Source organism: Bidens hawaiensis, unplaced genomic scaffold (assembly GCF_021521415.1).
Source record: "Bidens hawaiensis isolate Kalapana, Puna unplaced genomic scaffold, B.hawaiensis_p1.1 tig00017165_1, whole genome shotgun sequence".
NCBI classification, from domain to species: Eukaryota; Viridiplantae; Streptophyta; class Magnoliopsida; order Asterales; family Asteraceae; genus Bidens; species Bidens hawaiensis.
Window position 1 is genome coordinate 48,875 of NW_027492598.1, and position 22,671 is coordinate 71,545.

General features: G+C 34.8%; 1 protein-coding gene and 1 pseudogene across 3 annotated transcripts; both read left to right on the plus strand.

The window, feature by feature from the left end:
• The first annotated feature begins 12,202 nt into the window (after positions 1 to 12,202).
• LOC143553297 (uncharacterized) lies at positions 12,203 to 13,978 on the plus strand. 2 transcript variants are annotated; one of them, XR_013138806.1, is made up of 2 exons: positions 12,203 to 12,555; positions 13,311 to 13,978. XR_013138806.1 is itself a non-coding variant. In XM_077043323.1 (2 exons), the coding sequence occupies exons 1-2, from the start codon at positions 12,268 to 12,270 to the stop codon at positions 13,829 to 13,831; spliced, it is 804 nt and encodes a 267-aa protein (XP_076899438.1). In that variant the 5' UTR covers positions 12,203 to 12,267; the 3' UTR covers positions 13,832 to 13,946. The 2 variants fall into 2 exon arrangements, 1 of the variants encoding a protein (XP_076899438.1); XM_077043323.1 differs by having other exon boundaries at positions 13,316 to 13,946.
• Positions 13,979 to 17,137: 3,159 nt separating this feature from the next.
• Positions 17,138 to 21,323, plus strand: LOC143553313 (histone-lysine N-methyltransferase family member SUVH9 pseudogene; annotated as a pseudogene). Its single transcript, XR_013138808.1, has 2 exons — positions 17,138 to 19,283; positions 20,699 to 21,323. The product of XR_013138808.1 is annotated as a histone-lysine N-methyltransferase family member SUVH9 pseudogene (transcript).
• Positions 21,324 to 22,671: the final 1,348 nt, after the last annotated feature.

The window sequence follows — 22,671 nt, forward strand, 5'->3', positions numbered from 1 at the left end:
AATTTTGCTACTAACCAGATTTTCATAAGACGTCATGAAAGCGGATAGAAAGGCAAAGTTTTGTTCAGCTTCTTTCATATTGACATTTGGAGGTGATGAGTATTGATTTGCTGAAGACAAACTTCCTGAACCAGCAGAAACATTTGGTGATCTAGAGTTACCAGCAGTATAAAAACATGCTCTAGGATCACTATAGATTGTTGTTTCATTCTCTTTTGCATTCTGTGTCAGAAAAGCAGTGATCGGTGAAATTGTTGAACTTAAAGGCATGCTACCACCATAAAAGGCATGATCTTGACTTTCCTTTGATGATTTTTGACACTTGAGATCATACTCACGAGCTTCAATCTTTTGTAAAAACTCACTTGCAGTCAAGTCTTCATTGAAATAACTGTTTTCTTTTAATACCATTAGAAAAGTAGAGTACGAACTTGGTAGTGCACTCTTAATAGTATCAATCTTGTCAATCTCAGAAATTTCCAACTTCATTTTATCCATTTCTGCAATTAAGTGATTGAATCTCGTTGTCATCTCTTCAACCGTCTCACCTTTGAGTAAATTAAAGTTTCTGTATTGAAACTTAAGCATCACCTTTTTCTTTCAGCCGTGTTTCCCATACTTCTCATTCGGATATGTTGAAACAAAGAATCACATATCTTAATACTACCCACTTGGTGAAATATATTTTCAGGTAAAGCCATAGTTAGAGTAGAATATGCTTTTGTCTCTATCTCTGGTGCCTTCTTCTCTTCTTGTGAATATTGAGATATGGCTTTAGGTCTAAAGCCGATAGTCTCATCCCCAATCATAGGAACGGTATAGACTTCATCCCAACAATATGAGTAGTCAGGATGAACTGAACCTAAATGTGCACGAAACCGAGGTTCCCATTTAGCGAAGTCACTGAACTTCATCAATCTTGGACATTTTGACTGTGAACCTATCTCGGTATCAAGTTGCAACATTTGTTGCATCAACATGTTTTGAGACACTAATGCATACATACCAGCCATAGTTGACAAATTTCCAAAATTTTAGGGTGTAACGAATTAACTAGCGAATAAGGTTTAAAGAATGAGAATTGTAACGAACAGTAAACAGTTGTAGCGAACTGTGAACAGTAGATTAACGAATCAAATCTTAACGAAGCTAAGATAGATCAGACAACGAATCACAATTGAGTTTAACGAATCAATCTAACGAATTAGAAAGTCAACAAATCAGAAAGTCAGACTAACGAATTGACTAACGAATTAGCTAGCGAATTGATAAAAGAAACTTAACGAATTAGAAAGTATTCAGTAGCGAATCACTAAGAAAAACTTAGCGAAATAGATAACGAACCAGCTACAGTTGATTAGCGAGTCAACTATAACGAATCAGGTTGTTACAACCGTTTGTAACAAACTCTGACACCTTATGCCATGTGGCAAAGGTTGTTATGACACAAATCCCAAAGTGGACGCCTGTCACACGAATCAGTTAACCTAAATAGCGAATTAGATAACACGAATCACAAATTGTTGCGAACTGGCTAGCGAATCACTTGAAGTCTATAATGAATTAGCTAAATTAGATAACGAATCCAAGTGAATAATATAACGAATCATTAGAAAGATGATAGCGAATCATATTCATCTTCAAATCTTCAAAGAAGATTTCCAAAAATATGGAAATGATGAACACCAACCCAGAACCTTAAATCTGTAATACTATCTCGATTTTAAACCAAATCACACAACTAACCAACCAAAACACTCGTAAATCGATCGTGAATCCAATACTCCTAAACTCGTAACCAAATATCTCCGAATACCAATTCAATTTTGCCAAAACACTTACCCTGTTTCGGCCACAAACCAAACCAATAACGAATCAGTCCAATATCAATCCAAACCTCAATTCCACTTCCAATACCTTACCAATACTCAAATCAACTCAAATTCAATCCAAATCATCCATAATTCATTCAATTAACCTTAAAATTAGTCCAAATTCAACCAAAACAGAACACTATCGATATGTTAAACTAATTAACCAATCAATACTCTAAATCAACACCAAATCAAGTGTAATTGAGCCCCGAAAGCTCTGATACCACTTGTTGGAACCCGATTCGTATCAATCCAATAACAATTAACAGATCTCATATCTGTTTATAATAGATTAATACCTTAACTATAGATCTAGCTCATAATTACCATAGATTAAGTGTTAGATATGTTTATGTATTGTCAGTATATATATGCATTAGTGATTGTATAATATTAGAATGAAGATCGAGAGAGAATCTGGACAGGGTTTCGTTAATTAGATCTCCAAACTTAAATTAAACGTGAACAATGTTCACTATATATAGAAGATAGGCCTGGTTCGCTAACATCCCCTAGCGAACCAGACGCTACTTCGTTACATACATTAATAAGACGAAACACCCCCTGATTCGTTAACATCCCCTAACGAATCAGAAAGGAATAAGCTTAAATCTTAGTTCGCTAACATCCCCTAGCGAACTAGACCTTACACATAACGAACTAGACAATAATTAAACTAATTATTACATTAAATATAAACAAATACGTTAACAACAATTCCAAAGACTCAAGACGCAAAACCGTGCACTAACATTTAGAATAATTAGGTTTTTGATTGACTCAAACGACGGTCATCAAAGTGTAAACAATTAAAGTTCAAGGTTTAAAATGTAACTATTTAAGAATCAAGTAGGGTAAACACGTATAGGCAACGCGTATAAGGACCCTAAAGTAAAGACTATACTAGGTCATTATGTCTAACCACCTATCCTATAGTCTTGTGGCTCTGATACCAATCTGTCCACCCCGATCAAAGGCGGCGGAACATGCCGGGGTGCAACCGATTGCCCAAAAACACAAGACATTATTTAAAGTGACAATATTTATTCAACTTTTATTTCATAAATCAGAAATCAACACATCTCATTCACACAAACAAATTGAATACAAGTAACAATTATATTATTCGTTTTACTAATATCCTAATAGTCTTGGTAACGTTTTCATCAAGTTCTCGAGTCAACAAAAGTCAAACTGTAACATTTCAAAATAAAGGTTATCAACACAAAGGTTGGTGAGCAATTCATAAGTTTGAGCATATAAGTATATAGTAATAAAAAGCCACAAAACTTGTGTACAAAACAATAGATAAAAGAAACAACTTGGATAAAATAGATATCGCTAATAGTTTTACGTTAGCGACAGCTAGCTATAAGGGGATGCCAAATAGTCTAGGATTTTATAGTTATCGTTAATTACATTACGTTAACGACACCTTTCCATGAGGGGTTGCCAAATGGTCTAGGATTTTGTAGTTCCACCATCCAAAAGCGATAAACACATAAGCATGTAAGCATAGAACACCAAATCGAGCAATTATTTAAGTAAAGTATACAATCACGTTTGTGGGTTTAAGATTCAAGTAAATAAAGCATTTAGTTTGATAAGTATGAAATGTCACCCTAAAACGAAAGATGGAAAACGGGGTATGAAAGTACTCACCTCGATTGACGAATCGAGAAATAATAAGTGATCGAAATGTAGAAAGCTTGCGAACAAAACGAACGAATCCGACTTGAAAGCTAATTGAAAACGAATAAATAAAATATATTAATGAACTTGAACTTTAGTTGAAATTACATTTGAAACATTGAACGAGAAGGTTCGATTGTTAATCGGGTTGCCGGTTAATTCGTTAACGATTAGGGACTCGTACTTAATTGATAATTAAAATAAAAATAATATTATTTTATTTGGCTTCTAAATACCTAACCAATATTAAATAGAAACAAGACGCGTTTTAAATCAAGAGTTCGGTTTAATAAAAATGAATAGATAATAAAGCTTATAATGATGCTATTAATGATAAAGGTAGTAATAATAACAATAATTTTAAAATATGTTATATATATATATAGATATAGATATATAAGATAAATGATGATGATAATACATAATAATACTACCAATTGAGAATTGTTGTTAAACCTAATAATAATAGTAGTAATAATAAATATAATAATAATTAATTTTGTTGTTGAATACATTATTAATAGATTTATGAATTTTAATAGTAATAATAATTATTATTATTATAATTGTATGTGCCATATTAATGATAATAACTAGTACTTATAATATTTTAATAATAATAGTTATTAGTGATAAAAAAATATAACTCGAGTAACGATGACGTTAAATGGCAACTAGGCCCGACATGGGTTTCGGTTCAATAAACAAGTGGATATTATCAACATCAATAGAATTTTATAATATTACTTAATAATCATAATAATAATGATAATAATAATCATAGTAATAATGATCTATTAAGTTTGAAAATAATGATAATAATAATAAGAAAAATAAAAATTGTTTTGTTATTGATAATAATAACAATAATAATACTAATAATAGTAATAATAATACCATACTTAATTTTGGTTCGGTTTTTAAACGAGTTCACCATATTAGAGATCTATTAATAAATATGACATTAAGAGTACTAATAATTAAAATTAATAATAATATACATTTTTTATAAAGAGTTAATAATAATAATAGTAATAATAATAAGCTTTATTATAAGTTATGAGATTAATAAAAAAAATGATTCCAAACACTCTCCAAAGTCGGTTTAAGGGGGAACCGGACTCGTGAGTCGATTACCGGTTTTGAGTTAGATACAAAGACACATAAAAACTCTAAATGTCATTACCTATAAATTATGTTTGGCCGAGAACATTTGTCGAAGCCGAGCAAGAGTCGTCGGAGAACCAGTTTCCACCAAAGAGAGAGAGAGAGAGAGACGGAGAGAGATAGAGAGAGAGACGGAGAGAGATAGAGAGATAGATAGATAGAGAGATAGAGAGAGAGACAGAGAGAGATAGTAAAGAGGGAGAGAGGGCTGCGACGGTGCACCGGTGGCCGGTTTTTCGGTCGTCGGAAAAACGAGCGGAGAGGGAGGGGGCTGCCGGAGCAGGGGCTCGCCGGAAGAGAAAAACGAGGGAGGGAAGAGGGAGTGGCCGGTGTCGAAGGAAGGGGAGGAGGGTAGCCGGAGCCGATTCCGGTCGCCGGAAAACGGCGCCGGAAAAGTGAGAGGAAGAAGATGGGGGTTGGATGTTTAAACGTTCTTAAAACTTATAACGACTTTACGAAAATTATTTTGAACCTCTTATGTTTTTTTTTCTTAACGACACTATAATATGGCAAACATTGATTTATTGGTGATCGAGATATATAATAATATTATATAATAATTAAATAAGGAAACAAAAATGTTGAGTCGGGTTTGTATAATAGAAGTTTACAACACGAAAACAAATCGAGACCCGAATTTGACGAATGTCACATTATAAATAACCCTTTAAAAATGTAAGTTTGCTCGAAACCGAGTTAAAGTATCTAACATAAATATTTACTCAACCTATGTTAAGTAATAAGCTGGGTAAAATGCAACGCAAGTCCCTTTGGAATAACGATACTAAAAGGGGTTTTAACGAGTGTTCGGGTTGTTGGTTCGGGTCTTGATAAATGGTCAAACCCAAAGTCAACTTTCTAAAATAATGAATGTTATGAAATAACTTAATAAAACTTAATAAGACTTAACCAAGTATGTAGTTCTATTGTTTTAGAACTAACAACGCACGTTAAGCGAGTGTTCGGTTTTGTCGGTCCAAACTTTGTTATGAGATTAAGTTGGATCCAACACATTTCCAAGTACTTAAGAAAATAATTAAAATCAGTTTGTAAACTATTTATAAAGAAATATACAAGTCTTGATAGCTAAAAACACACTTGTGTGTCTTAAGCGAGTAAAAATCGGATTGGTTCGGTTTCCATCTCACAACAAGTTCATAGATGGTTTTCACATGCCCAAATATCAAAGAACTTGTATAATAATGTTCAAATGAAAATACTTAAGTTTTACAACCAAAAAGTTAACAACAAAGTCTTTAAACCAAAGTTCGGTTTACGGTCTAGAGCTATTTACGGTTAAGCTGAAGCATAGACTCTTAGAACCCATAACCATGGAACTTGTAAATATAACAAACAAACTAAAATGAGCAGAATTTAAGCAAGATTAATATGTATAAACAAGTTATATATGTGTATATATATATATATATATATATATATATATATATATATATATATATATCAAGGACTCGAAAGTCATCCATGAAGCCTTGCTTTACAAGGTCCGAAACCTCACCGTCCGGAATCGGAGAAGTAACTACCAAAGGTAACAAGGGGTATTATATTATATATATATATATATATATATATATATATATGTTGTACCACCATAATCAAGTATTAATAAGACTACATAAGCTAATTAGAATGAAAGATTTAACTCAGTTTGACTTTTGGAAGTCAAACATTCAAGAACACTTAGAAAATAACCATGAATCTTTGATGTTTGAGAGAGTTTTTGGAGTTGTAGCAGGAGAAAATTAAGGGAAATGGTGGTGTATATATAGGGTAATGTTGGTGGTCAAATATAGGTGTGAGACGCAAGAGTTTTCATGCAAAAAGAGTCAAGACAAGTCACAAAACAACAAATAAACGAGCTGCTGCACTGAAGCAGGTCGCGCCACACAAACATATATCCCCTCCCCCATCGCGTAGCAAGATGGGGTGCCTGCTGATGGTTTTTCAATTTTCAAAAATGGCAGAATTGGTCCCCGAAGTTCGTTTTAAGTGATTTTTACGCGTTTTAAGGACCGAAATGAATGTTTTCAAGACCCAACAAGTGTAAAACAATATTGTAACATAAAATCCATCATTTTGATAATATCATAAGCTTCGGTTTACAAAACGGGTCGGTTTACATAATAAAATATTACAAAACGAATACAAATCGAGACCAGAAATTGACGAATGTCACAGTTGAGTTGATAATAGAATCATTAAGTTGTTACTTGCTAAAAATAGAAACTTTGTAACTTGAATAATAGAAAAACTAAAATTAAAATAGCACAATAGGTTGCATGAAACCCTATCAAACTACTTGAGTGAGATCAACATGAGCCATATTTGATTGTAATTGAAAACTTGAATTGAATGAAAGTTGTGAATATAACCAAGTTGCTAATTATGAAAACTTGTTGTTTAAAGTGTTAAGGATGCTATTATTAAATAATGATGATAGGATGAAATAGGACCATGTTATAAGTTATTATGATCTGAGAAGTTTGATGCATAAACACCATATTGACATCTTAGAAATGACATGCTCATGTCTTGTTCGAAACTTGAAGTTAAGGCTTGAGCATGTTTAGTTGAGAAATTGGTTTAGTGTGCATATTTGGTGCTATATGATCAAACATAAACGTTATGGAGAATTTATTGTTATAATGTGTGTATTTTCGGTATAAAATGATTTAGTTTTGATATTATGACTTATATAGCTTGTCGGTAACATTAACGGTCAAAAAGTTCGATTTTTAACGTGAACCGACATGAGTTTTCGGAACTGTTTTAAAACAGCCCTAACGTTATAAAATTCTTATATTTAACATAAGTTAAAGTATACGAAAAGGGTCAAGATGGCAAAGCTTGAACCTACACGGTTCGTGTGGCGAAAACCAACACGAAAACGTTAAAATTGACGTTTTAAGAAAACAGAAACAAAAATAAAAACCGTATCATCTTTATTGAAAAACTAATGGTACTTGATCAAAATCATATATAAAGTGTTTTTGACAAATTAAAACTCAAATTTTCTCGAAAAGTTAACTGGTTCGCCATTAAAACTCGAAACCGGCAAAACCGACCAAAACCGACAAAACGACACCATAATCACAGTAAGAATAAAATTTATAATTTTATAATATTCCAGCAACTAAAAACATATTTATATAAATTTATATATATTATTAAAGAATATAATAGTTTGTTAGAATGGTACAAAGTATAATATTTGGTGTTTACTTGTATACATGTATATTTGCTAGTTGATAATTAAGATAAGTATATATAAGTTAGCGTCTTGCGTGTTTGTGTGAAAATATAAATTGGACTTGAAACGAACTAAAAGTCGCCAACGGATCATTCGAACTTGAACTAATAAAAAGATATATATAGTTAATAAATGTGTAATACATACATATATATATATATAGGACACAAGTCTTTTTGGACGTTTCATTTAACAAACTACTACAAAGGTGAGTTTCTCTATTGACCCCTCGTTTTCAAATGTTTTATTGTGTTTTGGGGGAAAATTATATTCTTTATCGATTTTTATTGAAGTTTTTATAAATCATTTTATTTTACAAATCGTGTAAAATGTGGGATGAGTCAACAATTGGTTAAATAAATGGTTAACCGAATTAATAAGGGAACAGAAATATTAGTAGATCTATCGGGGTGACGCCCCCATTTCCAATCACATTGGGTTAAAAGTGGGAATATTTTGAGTATGGTATGTATCGAGTTATCGATTTTGATAGTCATACACTTGTTGTATTCCTTGCTCGTCTACAACCAAGGATTTATTTAAAAGATAAAATACTTTGTTTATGGTAAACTCGATTATTATGAAGTTTATGGTAATCAAAACCGACATGGTGACACTCATTGTAGTCATAACATGTGCCAACTTGTTGGCTAAATTAGTCTTCAAGTTCATTCTTGCGGGTGAAGCCTACGAGTATGGAGCAAAATATCAACTTTGAAGTGGGTGAAGATTTACCTTTATTAATTTTTCTACATAGGGCACTTGCCTCACTTGTCGCTTTGCTGTTAACTTTTATTTAGGTGTTGTTTGTTTTTCCTCAGAAGCACTTCTCCACCTCTTTTGTCTGCACTGAGAAGAGGGCGCGCAGACGTTGGGCTCTGCAGTGTGTTTGTTTTTCCGAAGACGTTTCATTAAAAAACGTCTGCGCGCCCTCTTCTCCTATAAGTGATGGCATTGTTACTTCTCACCTCTTCTACCCCATTTGTTCTCACCTCTTCTGACTCCAAAAAACATCAGACCTCCCAAACCCTATTATTCATATCCTCTCCTTCTACATCTCACTCCCAAACCACTCCCGCCCAACTCCGCCGTCGCTCCCACCACAGCTCGCCCAACTCCTCCGCCACTCCCACGCCGCCGTCGCTCCCACCACAGCCCGCTGTAACCCTAACACCGCCGCCGCTGTAACCCTAACACCGCCGCCGCTCCACCTCTCTTCTCTCTGTCCAGGTTTGATACTCCTCCACCACCACCACCACCATTGCTATAATCTAATTACCTTTTGTTTTAATTTCATAAGTGTGTTAGATTGTTAAAGTTTAGATTGTTAGATTTTGTTAGTTTGTTGTTAGTTTTGTTGGATTTTGTTAGATTGTTAGATTTTGTTAGTTTTTTGTTAATTTCGTTGGATTTTGTTAGATTGAATATTGTTAATACTTTGTTGTTGAATAAACTTTGTAGTGTTTTGTTAATTGTTAAAGGTTTTTGGTAAATTTTGTTAGACTTCGATTAGTTTGTAGAAAGTTTAGGTTTGTTGAATATTGTTAATACTTTGTTGTTGAATAAAGTTTGTAGTATTTTGTTAATTGTTAAAGGTTTTTGTTAGTTTTGTTAGATTGTTATTAGTTTGTAGAAAGTTTAGGTTTGTTGAATATTGTTAATACTATGTTGTTGAATAAAGTTTGTAGTATTTTGTAATTGTTAAAGGTTTTTGTTAGTTTTGTTAGATTGTTATTAGTTTGTAGAAAGTTTAGGTTTGTTGAATATTGTTAATACTTTGTTGTTGAATAAAGTTTGTAATGTTTTGTTAGTTGTTAAAGGTTTATGTTAGTTTTGTTAGATTGTTATTAGTTTGTAGAAAGTTTAGGTTTGTTGAATATTGTTAATACTTTGTTGTTGAATAAAGTTTGTAGTGTTTTGTTAATTGTTAAAGGTTTTTGTTAGTTTTGTTAGATTGTTATTAGTTTGTAGAAAGTTTAGGTTTGTTGAATATTGTTATGAGTTTGTTGTTGAATAAAGTTTGTAGAAAGTTTAGGTTCGATGAATTGTTGTTTTAATAGAATTGTTGTTTCTTGTTAGTTGATCATAAAAATGGGAGAGAAACAACAATGGTCGAATGAGCAAATAAAATGTATATTAGAAACATGCATTGAAGAGATAAACACCATGGGTAAAAAAGGGTTGAGTTTGCACAAAGACTCATGGGCTAAGGTAATAAGTGTTCTTAAGGAAAAGTTTGGATTGGATTTGTGTCAAAAACAAGTGAAAAACGCCTATGATAATCTTAAAGCCAAATACATAGGATGGTTGTATTTGAAAAACAAAACCGGCAACATCTACAACCCTCAAACAAATACCTTTACCTTAACGAACGATGAATGGGAAGAATTTAAGAAGGTATGTTCATATATTTTATTTTTTAACATATATCTCTACCTTAAGGTCCACCCCATAGTTTATTTTTTAACATCTACCATTAATCTTTTAGGGGCATGTGAAAGTTGCATCCTTAAAAACAACTCCATTAGCATTTTCGGAACTTTGTGCACAACTGTTTGATAAAAATATTGCCACGGGGAATCGCAAGTGGACCTCAACCCAAACATCATTGGTTGGACCATCCTCTTGTCATCGGCTCCAATCGGTCCAACAATTGATGATTATGGACAACATTTTTGTCGACACAGAAGATGATGCCGACACTATTCCTACTACCGGGCCTACTTTCGAGCCTACTCCCGAGCCTACCCCCAAAAGGGCTAAAACCTCAAAACCATCATCATCTGTCACTTTTGAGGATTTAGCACTTGACATGCGAAATGCTTTGCGACATTTGACTAGAGAAAAACCTCAAAAAAAACGCCCAGTAGTTACAACAGTTGTTGAGTGTTCTGAGAAGTTAAATTTGGTTGGGTTAGAGCCGATGGGTCCTCTATACTTGGTTGCTTTTCATATTTTTGGAATGTCCACGGACATGAGAGAGGAGTGGATGGCATTGCCAAATATTCCCGTCGTGTTAAAAGGGTGGATCGAGATGACGGCTAAAAATTTAGGACTTATGAACTAGTTTTTGTTTTGTTGAAAACATTATTTGTTTTTGGTGTATGTTTTTTTAGTTATGTTGAAAACATTCTATGCTTTTTGGTTATGTTGAACACATTGTATGTTATTTTATGGCTATGTGACATGGTTGTTTATGCTTTATGATAATGGTTGCTTTGTTATGGCTATGAGACATGGTTGTTTATGTTTTATTAACAGGTTCATAATGAATAATGATGAGAAAATACTTCTGGTAGTTGTTATGTACTTGTATATCCGCTTTTTTTTGGAAGAGGGGTTTGAAACGAAAACGAGACAATGATTCGGCAATGACGAGACATAAATACACGTTAGAGTTATTGCAAGGAAATCCCAAACATTGCATTGAATTGTTACGCATGTCCTGTGAATCATTTGTTCGACTATGTGCACATTTTAGAACAAATATTCGTTAAAGGATAGTAAACATGTTTCCGTTGAGGAAAAGATGGTTATGTTTTTGATGATAATCGGCCATAACCAACGTTACGTGGTTATCAAGCGTAGATTTCAACACTCAAAGCAAACAACTCATAAATTCTTTCATGAATTGTTGGATAAAATGATGCTTTTCGTCAAAGATATGATAGTACCAACTTCTTTCAATCTAAATCCAAACATTCCGGGACATAACAAGAGGCTACGAAAGATTTTTAAAGGAGCGGTTGGTGCACTAGATGGGACCTTGATATATGTTGTTGTTCCTACCAGCCAACAAGATTTATACAGAGGAATGGGAAAGGGTGATTGTTATCAAAACGTATTAGCAATTTGTGATTTTAACATGATTTTCACTTTTCTTGTGGCTGGATGGGAAGGGGTAGCACACGATTCTAGAATATTATCAGAGGCATTATCAAATCCACATACGCCATTCCCATTTCCACCTCTGAAAAAACAAAAGTCTTCTAGTTGTATGTTTGGATTTCTTGCAACTTTTGACTAGTTATTCCCTTTTTTTTCTTCCTTTAACTATTGGTATTAAATTAAAAAAAAAAAGAGAGAGAGAGACATAAATTCGTTACTTTTCAACATTCGAGGGCACAAATGTAATTAGCAAGTAAAAGAAATGTGAAGAGCAAATCAGCAACGTTGCTGTTACATTATTATCCGGATAATGTTTTCCGCCGGAGAACCAAATGTATTAATTAATTAACCCACAAAACCACCGCCTACCGGAAACGCATGGTTCTATCGGTTTCCTTAACACGCGTACAACCAGTGTTGTTGGTAGGAGGACCTCATACTCACCAACTATGGCCGCCGGCCTCTTTATCCATAAACCCCACACGTATTATTCCTCACCGGATTCACGCCAAGAATCGCCGGTGGGATTCAAATGCAGAGACTTTCCGATCAAGGAACTATGATTTTGATTCTGCAAACGATGATGATGAAGATTTTGAAGATGATGATACGAATCAGTGGCTTGACGTTCTTGAAGACTTCATTGACGGTGTCTGGATTTTTAAGGTATTTTTTTATATACTTTTAAGGACTAAGTTTTAGAAAACTAGTCATGTTGACTTTAAAGGTCAAAATATTTATTTTTCTAGTTTGAAATTCATGTGAATGATTTGGGTTTCAAGAAAAAATGTGAGTATAATTTAGGACTTGATACCATTGTTCGTAAATTAAATAATCTCTTAGGGTTATTATGCGTCAAATTCGTGTCAATTTTGAATCTTGATAGTTATAGAAATGACTTCGAAAAGTCAAACAGTGATCAACTTTTTGCATATCTAAGAGCATGTTTGTGATTGCTTCTCGAAATTGCTTATGGCTTTTTGGAGAGGCAAAATGTCCAAAATGCCCCTCCAAAAGCACCTAATAGGTGCTTTTGGAGGGGCATTTTGGACATTTTGCCTCTCCAAAAAGCCATAAGCAATTTCAAGAAGCAATCCCAAACACCCCCTATGAATAAGATGATACTAAATGAAAATTCTGTGTTTTGGGTTTAATCTTAAGACCATTTGGCTTGTTGACTTAGAAGGTCAAAAGGGCTAGTTTCCAAGATTGAAATTGTTGTAAATGTTTTAAATTTTAAGAAAAATATGAGTATAATTTTGAACATGAGATCATATTCCATAAATTAAACACTTCCTTAAGCTTATTATGCCACAAACTCATCTCATAAAATCTTGATAGTTATAAGTTATAACAATGACCCCAAAAAAGTATAAAATGATTCAAACTGAATATAAATTAATATATGTACATATAATCAGTGCAGGCATTCAAATCATATGGGTGGATGCTTCCTGCTATAATCTCATCTTTACTGATAACTTCTGGTCCAAAAGCTTTCCTTATGGCATTAGCGATTCCCATGGGCCAATCAGCACTTTCTTTATTATTTCAAACTGTATGGGGAAAACCGAGGTATAAAAAAAGGCGCCAAAGCAAGAGCAAGCGGAAACCGCCACCACGACAACCACGAGCACCACCACGTGCCGCCAGTTATATGGATATAGAAGACGAACAAGAAGAATATGTAAAAAGTAAAAGAAAGAGGACAACCGCTTACCAAACATGGGTGGCAGGTGATAGCAAAACTAATGGTTCATCTTCAAGTTTTGGTGGTTGGGAAGAGCTTGATGGAAGAAATGATTGGTCTAAGAAAGATGGAAAACCTAGGAAATCGATGAGTAAAATGAGCCGGGGAGAAAGAAGAAGCGAGATGCCGTTATTGTTGAGATTGTTGATCGCGGTATTTCCATTTTTAGGTTCTTGGACTAGAATGTTATAAACTTGTATACTTCCCCGAATGTGTTTTTATCCGGTTTTGTGCACAAATAAAGTAGATAATAGGTTCAAAGTTGATTTCTTGTTATTTAGTATTATAAAGGAAAGTGATGTTCCACATTAATGTGCATTCAAACAAAAATTTGATATGTTATAGTGAGAATATTGGCTATGGATTGGATAGACTCATTGTCTCATTGTATGTGTTTAGATTCATTGGCTTCATTCTAATTGCCTTATTTTAGCTTTTTTCCTATGTTTTCTTTAAACATGTGTTACCAGCAAAGTGTTGAGTTTATAGTCACAAACCAGTAAAACACCTTTTTATTATTACATTCCACAAGTTATCTTCTTAGATCATGTGTTTCTTATGATTGTAAAGTTATGTTTTAAGAAAAACATGAAATAAGTAAGTAATTCATCTTAAACTCATGGATTTTCTTTATCTTTAAGCAAAAATTTATTGTTTTAATTAGGGATATTGGATTTTAGTAATTCTAACTTTGACTCGTTGGCCGATATTAATCATAACTAAAGAAAATCCTCATAACAGGCCGAACTTGCAAACTATTTTCCTCTATATAGCCTAGTCTAATTATTGGGGTCTTATATAGTTAGTTTTTTAGTGACCTGAAAGCTGACATGTCACAAACATTTGTAATTTAATGAGGTGGTTGCCTATGTGGCACTGCTATCATAACCTTACCTCCTCCACCACCATCACCATCAGTCGCGCCACCGCCACCGCCTGCCGTTGTCAGCAATTACCACCACCCACCACCATCAGCCAATGTCAAAAGTCAAAACCCAAACCTTTTTGGATCTTTTTCTTATTTGTTTTCTAACCATACCTTCTTGTATGCATAGATGGGGTCTCCAGTAACCTTTAAATTTGAATCTTGTCGAAATCCCACAAATTCTAATCTTGTCGAAAGCCCACAAATTCAAATCTTGCCCGAAAGACAATTTTGGCCGGAACCCTTGAATAACTTGTCGGATCTACCAACCCTGCCCAAATTGACTTTAAGCCTTATTAGTTGCCCTTAACAATAACATAGCCTTGATTTGATTACGAACAATACCGACCAAAAGCCTAGTTGCATACCTTCACCAGAGTTCCTGCTTGTTTTGTCGGAAAATCGGGAAGTTCTACCACCAACACCGTGTTTCCTCCACCTTCAGTTGTCACACACCTCTACCCTCCACGTTTGCAGCCCCACATTGCTTCAAACAAGTCACTAAACCTCCTCCCTGGTACACCCACCTCGCCAACTTGTTATCTAGCGTGATGGGACACATGATACTTGGTGGTGGTAGCTAATGGGGTTTTTAGATCAGGATTAGGGGTGGACATGATGGGATTTGGTGGTGGTGACTGATGGTGGTGGTGGTGGTGGTGATTAGAGTGCCACATAAGTAGCCACCTCACCAAATAACTTCTGTTTGTGTTATGTCAGCGTCCACGTCATCAAAAACTAACTAAGTTAGACTTTAGTTAGAAAAAGCCCAGCGAAGGAAAATAGTTTGCAAGCAAGGACTATCAGAAAAAATTTCTTAAATTAGGATTAATATCGGCCAATGAGTCAAAGTTATAATTATTAAAATCCAATATCCCTTTTAATTATAACTTTTACATTGAAACGTAGAGAAACGATCAGCAAGATGCGCCGCTAGTAAAAATTATTTTTATTTTTTAGTTTATCATTTTTATCTTTACATATTTTGCACGTAAAGTGATTTTCTTCTTTATATTTCATCGTTATCTTTGCGTGTTTGATAACCATGTGGGCTTGTCCCCGGTCATCAAAACCTTACATTCGGCTAAGTGATTGGGAAAAACGAAAAACACCCATTACATTCGGCTAAGTGAAGGAGCACTGTCCAGTTTTATTGTCTCAGTTAATCACATAGACATCAACGGAGACAACGTTGTGTACGGTTGAATGTCTTTAATCATGGTTGGCATATAATACTCCTAGAGTCCTGGTGTGTGCATGAAAGCATGCAATGTGAGACCACTTTTGTCACTCCACCCAACACCTTTGTCTTGTGATGGACCGTCGTTATGTTTTTTTATTCACCTTTGTTTATTTGTCTTCATTATATATATTTATGTTTCTTTGTTTGGCTCTCTCTTCTCTTCTAGGATATGTCCTATATGTTGGAACTAGTGACTTAAATCATTTCATATATCATACAAGTCCAAAAGGATTAAGACATTAAGGGCGCACACAAAACATTAGTTATAAATGATATAGAATCACATCAAACTTTACACGTTTATTATTATATGAATATTTATAAAATCTTGTCTCTTTAATTAAATTTACAAAATCTTATTCAAGCAATTACTAAACGTATAGTCGAACATAGTGAACAAAATCAAACAAAACATAAAGCAAATCATGTTTCGATAACTTATAGAACCTGAATGATCATCAAACGTGAAACTCTGGCTTCGGTCTCCGTTCTTCATGCTTTTTGACTGATTAAGATCTTCAATCCTTGTTACATCACCTTCGTCGCACCTAAATTCGCTCTGATACCGTCAATTTCAATCTCCCATAGGCTATGACGACAACTACTTTGAATAGGCTCGAATTAGGGCAAATGATAAGTGCATTCTTCGTGCACACCCAGATGGTTATGGGCCACGCATGGTTTGAATGGACCAAAATTAGGGTTTTTGTAAATTGGGCACAGGTCGTGCACCGCTGACAACACATGGACCGTGCAATGGTCATTTTGTCTATTCTTCTACGCCTTTTTTATTCTTGACATCCATAACATTCAGATATTCTTTTCCATCAAAACATGTAAATCAATTATTTAAAATATTAATTATTTATAAATATCAGATCTACAACATAAACAACTATATATATGTGTATTTATTATAAAATACATATATTAATTCAGACACACATCAAATTCATCAAAGAACCTAACTTATAAAGAAGGCGGACCCACATTTTCAAACTATTGCAGTTGTTTGGTTTGGGGAGGCTGAGTTATCTGAATTAGTTGATGAGGTTATCTAAAGGTGGAGGTGGTTGGGTGGGCCGATGACAATAGAGTTGAAGTGGATGGCCGATTTTAATGTTTTATTAAAAAGAAAAAATGATAATAAATTTATACTAATAATAAATTTTATAATATAACAAATTTATAATAAAAAGTTGAAAATTATTATTTTGCTCGCACATGACATATGTCAATAATTAACTCGTTCTTTGAATGGGAAGACGTAGAATAAAAGTCATTTTCGAAAAGGACATGCTACTTTTGATGCACAACCAATTCAAACAAACAAACTTCAGATACAAAAGCAACAACAGATTTTCTGACAAAGTTTTCCTAAATTTCATTTGCAGTAATAATTCTGTTCATCATCTTCTTCATCTTCAACCTCTCTTCTGGTCAATAATAATAACAACAATGGCTTTATTTATTGACCTAAATCTTTACCCAGATTCACCTCCTCATCCTCTAACAGACACTCCACCCACCACCGCTCTAACCCTAACCGTACCTAAACTCGAACCCAAAGAAGAACCCTTAGACGAACCACCACCCCAATTGAACCGTCTTCACACCAATTACCCAAACCTAACCCTAATTTCAACCTCAACGCCCAACCCGATGAAACCCATGTTTTATCCGAATTCAATCGGATTTCCGACATGTTTAACACAGCTTTTTCCGGTCAATCGGACAAATTTGATGCTGCCGATGCACAAGCAATTGTGCCGGTGCCGGAAGAGAATCAGACCACGGCCGTTGTTTCCGATTCGTCTCGCCGGAAGAGTCAGCAGCGGTCGGGTGAGTTGGTTCGGGTTACGAATTTAGGTGTTGAAGACGAAAGGTATTTTCGACACGTGGTTAGGAAGACAAGGATGATGTATGATTCGCTTCGGGTTTTGGTTAATATGGAGGACGAGAAGCGGAAGCACACGCATTTGTCGGGACGTAGTCGTAGTGCGCGTGGGGATTTGCGATCCGCGACTGTGATGAAGGATAGAGGGCTTTGGTTGAACCGAGATAAGCGGATTGTGGGGTCGATTCCGGGTGTTTATGTTGGTGATATATTTTTTTCAGGATGGAGATTTGTGTTGTGGGAATGCACAGGTTACCGCAGGCCGGGATTGATTATTTGACGTCCAGTCAGAGCTCGAATGGGGATCCGATTGCTACCAGTATTATTGTGTCGGGTGGGTATGAAGATGATCAGGACGCGGGTGATGTTATTATTTACACGGGGCATGGTGGGCAAGATAAGTATTCGAGACAAGCTAATCATCAAAGATTGGAAGGTGGAAACCTTGCGATGGAAAGGAGTATGCATTACGGGATTGAGGTACGTGTTGTTCGTGGGTTTAGGTATGAAGGTAGTCCGAGTGGTAAGGTTTATGTTTATGATGGGTTGTATAAAGTTATTGAGTCTTGGATTGAAGCTGGGAAATCTGGCTTTGGTGTTATTAAGTTTAAGCTTGTTAGAATGGAAAATCAACCTGACATGGGTAGCGCGGTTCTTAAGTATGCCGAGGGTTTAAGAAATGGAACGTTGCAGGGTAAACCTAGAGGATATGTGTCATTGGATATGTCAATGAAGAAAGAACGCATGCCTGTGTATCTTTTTAATGACATAGATGATAATCACGAGCCGATGTTTTATGATTATTTACAACATCTGTTTTCCCACCTTTTGTGTATCATCTTAGGGGGAACGGGAACGGGGGCGGGTGTAATTGTGTTTCTGGGTGTCAAGACGGGTGCTTTTGTGCTAAAAAGAATGGTGGTGAGTTTGCTTATGATCAAAGTGGCCTGCTTGTTAGAGGAAAACCGTTAATATTTGAATGTGGACCGCACTGCCGTTGTCCACCTCATTGTCGGAACCGGGTCAGTCAAAATGGTGTTAAGAACCGGTTTGAGGTTTTCAGGTCAAAGGAAACTGGTTGGGGAGTTAGATCATTGGATTTGATTCAAGCGGGTTCGTTTATTTGTGAATACACGGGCGTTATTCTCACTCGAGAACAAGCACAGCTTTTTAGCATGAATGGTGATAGTTTGATCTACCCAAATCGGTTTGTTGAGAGATGGGCAGAATGGGGAGATTTGTCCCAAATATTCTCGGATTATGTGCGTCCATCTTATCCGTCTGTACCGCCACTTGATTTTGCAATGGATGTTTCTAGAATGAGGAATGTTGCGTGTTACATGAGTCATAGCGCTTGTCCGAATTTTTTGGTTCTGTTGGTGTTGTATGATCATTATAATTATGCGTTTTCTCATCTTATGTTGTTTGCTATGGAGAATATTCCACCGATGAGGGAACTTAGTCTTGATTATGGAGAGGCTGATGAATGGACTGGGAAGTTGGCCATTTGTAACTAAATAAACGCGGAGTAACTTTTTATGTAGCTGAATGTAGGTTCATGGATACATGATGCACCAAGGTAAATGCATTTTTTCCTCTTGGTTCGGGTTGGTTAAGGGGTTAAAATGGGTTTGGTTGATCTGAAACCCTTTCGTCAAATATAAGATATGATTATAAAAGTTATATTATTTCAATGGTAAGATATTTTTTACAGTAAAATGATATAAGAGGTTTTATGCATTGAAAATAAATTTTGGGAGAATTTCAACCTGTTTTTTAGGCTAAAAAATTCGGCTTTATCTTTTTGACTAATTAAGGTCAATAACAACTAGAATTATCTCATTTTGTGACAATTTAAATGTCTAGATTTCTGTTTATTATTACTGTAGTTTATTTTCATCCGTGGTCTATTTTTAGTGACAAGTCTGGGTTGCGATTACATCTTATGTTGTGAATCTATTTCTATGTTTGCTGGCTGTAGAAACCATATGTGTTCTCTTAGTTCCATAAGCGTGCATCTACTTAATTTATTATCTTCAGTTTATGTATCATTTGGTTGCACTCTAGTTAATCTATATATTGCTCTTTAGGCTGTACCCTTGTCTTCTTTTTCTTGCTTTAATTGTACTGGTGTATCGCCTTAACATCGTTGGGTTACTTGCCACTTCACTTGCGTACTGCTTGTCTTCTCAGATGTAAGTTTTTTTGAATTCACACACACACACACACGCATGTATATATATCTATACTGATACACACACACAAACAAGAAAGTTTCAAATTGATTGATGCATGCTGCAATATGCTAGTGGCAGATCAATGACTTGTGGCTAGACAATAGACATAATGTGTTTTGCCCTTTTTATTTTAGGTTTGCATATAGTTTCTTAGTATTTGAGTATAGAAGCTTTGGAAGCGGATTAGAAATACCTTAATATGGTGATGGTTGGATGGTCCCTGATGGATGTTGTATGTATATATCTCATGTGTCCACACGGGCACTTGCGTCCACATGTTTAAATGGTCACAACATTTTTACATCTTATGCACAAGCAAGGTAAGTTAATATACAACACAAATGATCTATAGGGACAAGTAGTCAAGAATACAAGTGAAGTTTGGATCATGCAACCTCCCTTTATGGTAAATCATGATGATATACAAATCGACGTTCTTAGTCCATCAGTAATCAATCAATTGAGATTTGGTTCTAAAAGGCGCGAGACACTCCGGGGCACTAACATATGTGAACTGTGAAGCGCCCAATACTAATAAAAGAGTTGAATAAAATTTAATTAACGTTTTCTTAAAACACCTAGACGTAAGATGGTTATGGCTGAATCTTGTATATAAATATAAGATTGGTGGTTTTTATCATGGCCATAACAATCGTGTCATTGTATATCCCGTAAAGCATTTTATAGCATATCTCATGGAACTTGCCATTATTGCCTGTGGATATTAACTCTGCAATGAAATTTCTTGCTTTTGTAGGTGGCATAGAACAATGAACAATCTCCCGGCATCTATTTTGCAGTTCAACACTCAAAAAGAATCACATCTTAGATTTCCCTGAAATAGTAAAGATATTGAAGTAAACGGTTAAAAGGCTTCGACACCATGTGGCATGTGATGTTGGTGTGGATTTACCACCCTTTTTTTTTATAATCTGGATGCAAGTTAATAGGGCATAAAATCAATTGTCACGGGTAGCGAGTATAAAGGGATCGAGAGGCGTTAGCAGGTATGAGACAGTTGATGATATATGCATTAACAGACGATATCCACGAGTCAATAAAATTGTTTTGTTGTAGAAGACTTGTGACTGCTAATCTGACTTATTAAATTTATATTATAGCTTTGTACATATTGGATTTATTTAGATTATGTAGATGTTCCATGTATTATGTATAGTAGTGACTAGTGAGTACAATTTCTATTTCTGGGGATTCCTGTGTTTTTAATGGGTGATTTGTTTGTTTATTTGTAAACTGAGTTTAGAAATGCTGGAAGATATAGCAGACGTAAGTATTATTTATTACCTTGGTTAATGCCTTTTTTGTGTTTTTCAGTCTGAATATGGGATGTCAAATAATTAGCAATAATAAAAGGTTGCATACCCATTGGGGGAGTTTTGTACGGTCAGTATGGTATCAAACAATTTCAAAAAAAGAAAAAATCAAATGTAGGTGCCAACCGGTTTGGTGGAACAACCTAAAGTTGCTTATGACCCACATGAAATTACCTCTTAATACTAGTTTTTTTTTTTTTTTGAGTTACTTCATAAAATAGTAACCAACTTTGAAAGTTGTTTCAATCAGATTACTAATAAAAACTTTTGTTCCAATCATGTCATTTTTGTTACAATCCTAAATATTTTACCTGCATAGCAGGTAATCTAAGTTTTTTTTTTTTAATTTTTAAATGTTTTACTTTGCATAATAACTTTTAAAGGTTGCAAAAATTAGTAAAAATACGAAATATAATTTTGAAATTCCAAAAATTTTCTTAAAAAGTTCGGAAAATTGCAATAAATTACAAAAATAAAAAAAATGTTCAAAACGGGCCGGAACGGGTTAGGGTCAACAGGTTCGGGAGAGAACGGGTCAAGGTCGAAACGGGTTTCGGGTCAGTTTTATTTTGACCAACAAATCAGCGCGTTTTCAACATGTCACAGCTCGTTTTAACAGCAAAAACTCGTTTAAGCGATTTTTTCAGTTCGTTTCAGCACCTAACAGCTCGTTTAAGCGATTTTTCAGTTCGTTTCAGCACCTAACAGCTCGTTTAAGCGATTTTCAGTTCGTTTCAGCACCTAAACGCGCTGAAACGAGCTGAAAAATCGCAAACGAGCTGTTAAGTGCTGAAACGAACTGAAAAATCGCTGAAACGAGCTGAAAAATCGCTTAAACGAGTTGTTATGTGCTGAAACGAGCTGAAAAATCATTTAAACGAGCTGCTAGGTGCTGAAAAATCGCTTAAACGAGCTGTTAGGTGCTGAAAAGAACTAAAAATCGCTTAAACGAGCTGTTAGTTGCTGAAACGAACTGAAAAATCGCTTAAACGAGCTGTTAGGTGCTGAAACGAACTGAAAAATCGCTTAAACGAGCTGTAACGTGTTGAAAACGCGTTTATTCGTTGGTAAAAAAAAACTGACCCGAAACCCGTTTTGACCCGTTCCGACCTTGACCCGTAACCCGAACCTGTTGACCCTAACCAATTTTGTACATTTTTTTATTTTTTTTTTCAATTTTTGCAATTTATTGCAATTTTCCGAACCTTTTTTGAAAATTTTCGAAATTTTAAAATTATATTTCGTATTTTTACTAATTTTTGCAACATTTAAAAGTTAGTATGTAAAGTAAAAACATTGAAAAATAAAAAAAAAACCTAGATTACCTGCTATCCAGGTAAAATATCTAGGATTTGAACAAAATGAAAGTTAAATGACCTGATTGCAACAAAAGTTT

Coding starts and splice junctions, on each gene's coding strand:
- LOC143553297 (XM_077043323.1), top strand. CDS start 12,268: ATGGTTCTATCGGTTTCCTTAACACGCGTACAACCAGTGTTGTTGGTA. Junction 12,556..13,315: donor ACGGTGTCTGGATTTTTAAG/GTATTTTTTTAT, acceptor TAATCAGTGCAG/GCATTCAAATCATATGGGTG.